We start from the raw sequence: 7,675 nt of genomic DNA, 5'->3' as shown, positions 1-7,675 counted from the left end.
TCTATCTGCATCACCATTAACTCTCTGTAGCTTTTTACCATTTATCCTGTAGATTTAGATCCTGCACAAGTGTTTAAAGATAAGGTTATTTATTTTCTTGTAATTTCAAACGATGCATTTTATTCAGATTTTTCTGATCACCATAATCAATGTGTTTTCTATACCAGTCAAAACATATAGTCAGTATGATGTCAGGGATATTTGAACATAGAAATAAATTTATATTCATAGGTCATTAGCAACCTAGGAAATGCAAAGCAGAGATAGAGATCATAGAAAAAAATATGATTAACGTAATTTTGTAAATATCAGTAATACTGGACAATGGCCGACTCTGAGAAAACTCGTATTTGTAGCATGTATCAGTGTGCATTCCATTTAATGCATGTGTTTGCTACAACAGTTTCACATACAAGTGTATACACGATATGAAATTTCTATCATAAATATGAATTATTGTTATTTAAGTTACAGTTGATTTTTAACTCTTAATCGGTTACCGAGTCAAACGTTATGTCGATAAACTGATGACTAAACAATATGTTTTGAGTTTCCAGGAATTAGTTCATTTATTCATGCATTCATTCATGCTTCACTTGCAAATAGTGATAAACCTAGTATATATTTAGGTAAAAAAAAGGATAAAATTTTACTAAAATTGGCAGCAGAGTAAGATTCGACCTTATGTTCTGTAATGTAATTTGATATTCGTATTTTATCAGCATATAACTGATTAATACTTTCTATTTCCACCATGGAAGAGTATTTCTTAGTGCGCTCTTTTGAGAAAAGTCAGAAAATGTACAAATCTTGCGGGATTTCTTGGACAATCGTAACAACATGTAAACAATATGTTGATTGTTCCTGAAAAAAAGCCTAACAAATATGCAATTAAGACACTGTATTGTGTTGGACTTAATATGCTTCAGAAGTAGAAACGACAACGATATCAATTTATATCTACATGTATAATTACAGGAAGCTGTTGACAAGTGTTGACGGTCCATCTCCAATACAACGTACATGCCTCGGAAACTTCGTAATTTTTTTTTATCAATGAATGATAAATTCAGGGCTTTCGCACTATCACATATGTCTATTAGTTTTTCTCTATTGGGAATAACTAATACATTTTACATTCAAAATTGGATGGAGGTCGGCATGTTTTGGTTTCTCCGCTAAGTCATGGTTGTCCCAGTCAGACAACCAAACGCTACTCTAATTTGAAGAACCGAGGGAGAATTCGATACATTATACAGGTCTATTGTGTACAATAGCATGGACATGTTTTTATTACATGTACAGCTAGTCAATTTCACTGCCAAAAAGCTGGATATTGAGCAAGAGGTCTATGCCCTTAGTCAAACCGGAAGAGTATATGCTGAAATTCTTAAATTTAAGCCACAGCCGGAGAAGAATTTCAAACACATATTATAACTGGCTGTAGATTTGAGACCCGAGTTTTTGTTCATTAATTCTGGTAATCATATCCTTAAAGTTCAAACTTAATCAGATCATTAATTTTTTTATCTTGCTTTGAAATTCTTAGTGAATAAGTTCAATATAAAGAAAAAAAAATGACAACTACATGTAATTCAATGTTTCCTATTTTTGAAGTCTAATTTTATCTTCTGAAATAAAATTTGATTTTTTATCGAGAAGGGGGATAAAATGAAATATATAATAAAATAGCATTTAAAGGTGCCCAAACTCATATAGTTACATGACGTCTAGAATTTTCCATTTAACAATTGGCAACAAAATCGAAAATGATATGGATATTCCATAAGACTCAAAGAGATTTATGTTTTTAGACAATTTTTTTCTCCGACTAATCCTACAAATAGAAATGTTAGCCTAAGTTTTCTATTGTATATCAAATTCATATGGTTTTCCATGCAGGAAATCAGTTTCATAGTTTTCACCTAAATGAGTCAAGGGTTTATCTTTGTGTACTGCAAGGAGGGACATCTATTCTAAAAACCCTTTTTGGATGTTAGTTTCTGAACTTGATAGGAACGTGCAGGTGGAATTGTTGACAATTATTGCATCACAATAAATGGTTTGCTTGAAAATCTCAGTATTAATAATTATATCACAGTTTTCAATAACAAAAAATGTTCAAAAGTACATTTGATATTTGTTAAAAATAAGAAATTTTTTTTTGACGTTTTGAACATTAAGTTGATATAGGAAAATTACACCCCCTACGAATATAAGACAGAGAAGTTGCCTTATACACATGTATTTATATGCGGATTGAAAAACGATATCAAATTTCCATCATTGCAGCAGTTGCCTCCTCTACACACAGGTATAATTTATAATTTTTTTAAAATACTTGTGAAATTTTGCAAATTGTGGAAATTTTATGTTTAGTATATATTAACATTAACTGAAATATCAAAGAAAATTGTGTTATAATTGAGATTAAGATTTTCATTTTCTTGTTGAACCAGAGTCATTTTGCTCGGCTAGTTTACACAGTTCCCTTGTTTGGACGCTCGCTTCAAAGAAATCTACACGGTAGCTCAGTCGGTAGAGCGCTTGCTTCGTGATCGGGAGGTCGTGAGTTCGAATCTCGACCAAGAATGACCTAAGTCGATAAAAAATGGGTGGTAACTGTTCCTTCGCCATGCCCTCAGCACTTTGAAGTGAAAGTTGCGGGTCCTTCGGATGAGACCTTAAAAACCGAGGCCCCGTGTCACGGCAGGCGTTGGCACGATGAAGATCCCTCACTGCTCAAAGGCCCCGAGTCCCGAAAAAAGTTCAAAATTTGAAGCCCTTCACGGGTATATGGTGACGTCTCTATATGAGTGAAAAATTCTCAAATGGGACGTAAACAACATACAATCAATCAAAGAAATCTATACAGCTTTTTTTAATCACTTCCGAGGACATCATTGAAACATCTTAAAAAATAATTTAACAACGTGGATTATTCGTTGTGCATATACATGTATATATACATAGATTAAGAATATACGCTCGTGATTTTGAAGAAAAAGTATTATATAGGAAGTGGCCGTAAGTGCTGCATTTGCTTTAGTTTGAGTTATTAAAGGAATTATATACAGATATTTATTATTTTGTATTAATAAATATCTTAAAGAGATATATCGATGCATACAGCACTCAAGATATGGACAGGCAAGCACTCAAAACTTCAAATGTGAACCGTAAGTATATTTTCCATTATGTATAAAGACTTTTCAAATGTTAGTGCACAATGGGTTCGATTAGAATATTTAATAAAAAATACAGACATGCAATCACTAATAATTTCATGTACATGATGGGATGAAATATGGCATAACTTTAGAAGTGACTTAGCTCCTGTTTTTTCATGATCCTAAAACTCGATGAAATTTTAGTAAGAGTCTTTTATATGTTTTGTTTGGTTGTTTTTAAAAGTATTTCAACTGTAATATTGAAATATTCTTATGAAATTCAATCATTATGATTTGTCATTTTGATGAACAGGCAGTATATTGTTATGAAAACTGTGTCGGTTCCTCTGTAAGAGATATTGTTTTCACTAACCCAACAAAATTAAATGGTTTTAAAATGATGACATAGAGTTTTGATGTTGCTTGAAAAGTTTATGTTCTTGTCTAGTATTTGGAAACTGGGTTTTCTTACGCAAATACAATACCAAACATTTATTACAGGTATGTCAGATTCATTTAGGAGACAAAAATCAAACAGAAAAAAAGAAGGGGAGTAATGGATTTTTGCGAGACTTTTACAATGGATGGCTTATTTTTACACTAGGGCGGTATATGGAGAATCTTTTGCGATATAAATTTTAAGCTTCACAGTTAATTAAACGATACAATGTAACAATGGGCCCTTTCAAAGCACATATTACGTTGTCTAGGAAGGGAACGGCAACCACCCTACCCTTAACCCCCTCCTTTCCCATATTGACCAAACTCTTGCTTAGTTTTACTTCCAGAAAATTTTTATTCCTTATTTGATTCCTTCAGAAAATGAGAGTGAAAGGAGATACTAACCCTAACTAATAAATAATTTAAGCTATGTAATTCTGCCACCCATCATCTCTTGCGTTGATCCCATTCAAGTTAATCATGATAGGGTCCCAAACAAAATACCTATAACGGTACCACTGTTAAGGTTTTCTTATCTATTATCAATTCCGTACCTCCGCACAGAAAGCAGGTTTAAATGTCAAAGTTAGCCGTCGACTGTAAAAGTCAGTGCTTCTTGCAAAAGTCTACTAATTGATTTGACAGGAATACCAACAGTGTTTTAACAGTTAAAATGTTTCCTTTGATAATATTCGGTAGAAGAAAATAACAATATTTCAGTTGCTTCACAAACAATATTATACAGTATTTAATTTACTGTTTTAATTTGCTTCCTTCTAAGGTCCAATTAAGTTCTTATTTGCCATGAAATTGATACTTCATTTTTTTTCTCTCGCTGTATCTATACACGTTAGTTGTAGATCACGGTCTCCGAACTTTCATTTCGACAACAGAAAGGCTCACGAATCCATTCCAGTTTATTCCGTGCAAATAATCGGACTGTCCAAACTGTCCATTCAGATTTGACCTTTGGCACGCATTGTGCCACCACCCTCCGCCACTAAGCAAGGCACAGTTATGAGCATTGTCCAAATCATTGTCACGGTCCCTGGTTGTAAATTTCATTCCATCTGCGCACTCCGTGCAACTTCCGGTAGAGATGAAAGGATCTCCTGTATGGAAAAATATAATTAACGTTGCGTCCGATCTTGTCTTGGCTTCATGCCAAAAAGATTGAAATAAGGAATTTTGGGTGTTTTTTGGTAAAGAAAAGGTTGGGAGAAAGAAGAATATGAAGACTTCTGAACCAACGAATATACTCAGAATTTCAAGCATGCATTTCAAAATGTTTTAGTGCATGAAAGATCGTTTGTACAACCTATATCCTATACATGGATCACAAATTAGACATGACAAAAGCCTCAAAAATTTAGTCATTATCATTTTTTATTTTATTTTTTTATTTGTTTTGTTTTATTGTTACTCACCCATCATCCCGACATAGTTAGAGGTGTGCAGGGTATAATTTTGTGAGGCATCGTCGATATAGAATGTGTATTCTACAAAGCCTGATTTACCCTGGGCTGTGGTCATATCAATGCGTAGATGTGTGTTACCATACAACGACGTCAACTCGTGTAGATACTTATTACCTACCAATAAATTAAATTCCAACAGATAACAAAAAAAACAGCAACGTCTGATTAAGCAACCATCTTTTTTTATTTCATGTCATGACATCATAATGTTATGAAAGTACAAACAATAAGTATACTAGTATCACATAAGAACGAATATAACCAGTATTTCAAAGTTTGTTTTCTTTAATTCCAGACAAAAATTATGTTTTATATGTGTAACTCCTATCTAATGACAATAATGATAATAGTACAAATAGGACGATGTGGGCTGCAATTCGACCAATTATGTAGGCATCATACTATAATGTACCATCAAACTTATAAATGTTGCACAAGGACAGAGATCTTCTGAAGCATAATCAGCTGCATTTCCTATTAAGAGTTCAACCAAGTACATGTATTTGTATAAAGAACTTTGTCCAAAAAAATTCGAAAGTTAGTTTTCAAATCTATACGTGTCAATACAACGAATTGTCAATTAAACATTGTTACAATAATTTGAAAGCAGTGAAAAAATTGCTTATAAATAACTTTCATGTAAAATACTTTTTGAATCTGAATCATTAAGAAACATAAAAATATTACGCTCTTAATGATGAAACCACGCCTTCCAGCGTGATAGAAAATAGCAACAGTCAAACATTGCTTGACAACAGATGATAGTCAAAAAATGCTGACTGCGCATAATTTATGTGTGCACTGTTCACGGTTATATGTATTGTATAAAACACTCAGTATAATAATTTAATACATATTGCATATAGTTGAAAGTGACATTAAAAATGTTAATGCCTCGTTTGACAATGGTGTTCCTGCGGTGAAATTTTTCAACTTTACTCTCAGCTACCACCTACGTGCAATATTTATGCAATATAATGTTCATTAAGAACAAAGTAAACTATTCGAGTGGGATCAATAGAAACTGCCCTGTGTTACTTCTTTATCAAAGTACAAAGTTCTATGCTATCAAGAATGAATATATTTATCCATCATAATAGTTTCTGTAGCCATACCAATCCAAAATTCTGTATTCAAAGACCCGAAACCGTTTTCGTAGTCTGACCAATTCTTGTCGAAACTCTGACCCCCAGGAGAGGACCGCCTTTGAATGATCTGAAATATAAATTTTACCAATCGAAAAAAAATCTCATCTCTCATCTCAAAGTCTCATCTCTAGTGAATTTCAGGTCAGAGATGAAACGGAAACACTTCGATTTGGACACGTAATCGTATTTTTTTTCTAAATGAATGTTTTGTTTCATTTCCATATTTCTTGATTTTTTTTTAAAAGGGGGTGTTTATCAACCTTTACCTGTCAAACAATATTATTCAACATATTTTTTTCGTTTATCGTATATTTGTAGATGAAGTAAAACATTATATCACCTCAGAATAGCTTTGGTTTGAGTGGGAAGAAAATGCATAGATATTCTGTTGCCTTTGACTAGTATTCTCTGAATATTTACTATCTAAAGCTAATCACCTAACAACCATACAGCGAACCTATTATGGGCAATAACATAGGATTTTTGAACCCAGGCTTCTAGTTACATTCCTCAAATGACATACATTACTTACCGTCCATTTATGACTATTTACTGTATCCATGACACAGAGGACAGTTTTGTTGTTACCTAGCAAGAACATCCCCATCGTCACACTCGAAGTATTTAATGCACAATTGCAGTCAAAACACACGTTTCCACCTTGTGTTTTTGTGGTTTGTGTTGTGGTTGTTGTCTCTGGTGTTGTTGTAGAGATTGCGTTTGTTAATGTGGTGGAGATGGCATCTGTCATGGTTGGCTCTGATGTTATTATGGTTGTGGAGACACTGTCTTTAGTTGTTAGCTCTGCTGCTGTTGTGGTTGTGGTAATGATATCGGTTGTTGCTGACCGAATTGTTGTTGTCATTGTGGAAATAGTGTTTGTGGTTGGGCTAGTTGTTAATGCTGTTGTTGTTGTTGTGATTCTTTCTGTGGTTGGTGCAATTGTTGTCGTCATTGTGAAAATGGTGTCTGTTGTTGCTGGCTCTGTTGTTGTTGTGGTGGTGATTATTGCGCCTGTAAAATTCTGATATAAGATATTCGTATTCATGTTGCCGTTCAGGGGTTTCTCCCTTATGCAGCTTGTGGGTCTCCCAAGTCTGTATATTGGACAAAAGAACTCTAAGTCAGGATTAAAATGTATAAAAATTTATTATTTCTTGTTGTATTTAATTTGCAATATCTCTTTGAATGATTATCCCTATTTCTTGCTCCCGTAGAAATATTATTTCTCTTATTCTTATTATATCTCTCCCAATTAGAAATGGGAATAAATATTCTCAAATGGGAGAATTAAGTTTTAGGGAATTATAAATAAATTTACAAAAGTATTTAAGTATTTCCCAAAATACTGGGAGTCCCTTCACAATACAATTGATAGTTATGGGAGAGTTATTTCACCTCCCAATAATTTCCTCCCAAAGAACAATTCAATATAATT

General features: G+C 33.3%; 1 protein-coding gene across 1 annotated transcript; it reads right to left on the bottom strand.

Annotated features, from left to right (window-relative positions):
• Nucleotides 1-4,472: 4,472 nt before the first annotated feature.
• Nucleotides 4,473-7,285, bottom strand: LOC133195050 (ficolin-1-like). The gene is made up of 4 exons (XM_061330934.1): nucleotides 6,770-7,285; nucleotides 6,205-6,304; nucleotides 5,039-5,203; nucleotides 4,473-4,723 (listed from the first exon to the last, which is right to left on the bottom strand). Exons 1-4 carry the CDS (start codon nucleotides 7,283-7,285, stop codon nucleotides 4,473-4,475), a joined length of 1,032 nt encoding a protein of 343 aa, XP_061186918.1.
• Nucleotides 7,286-7,675: the final 390 nt, after the last annotated feature.

Source organism: Saccostrea echinata, unplaced genomic scaffold (genome assembly GCF_033153115.1).
Source record: "Saccostrea echinata isolate AGI-Se365-2 ecotype Australia unplaced genomic scaffold, CSIRO_AGI_Sech_v1 ptg000029l, whole genome shotgun sequence".
NCBI classification, from domain to species: domain Eukaryota; kingdom Metazoa; phylum Mollusca; class Bivalvia; order Ostreida; family Ostreidae; genus Saccostrea; species Saccostrea echinata.
Note: the sequence above shows the minus strand (reverse complement) of the source record. Positions and strands in the feature narration are given on the sequence as shown.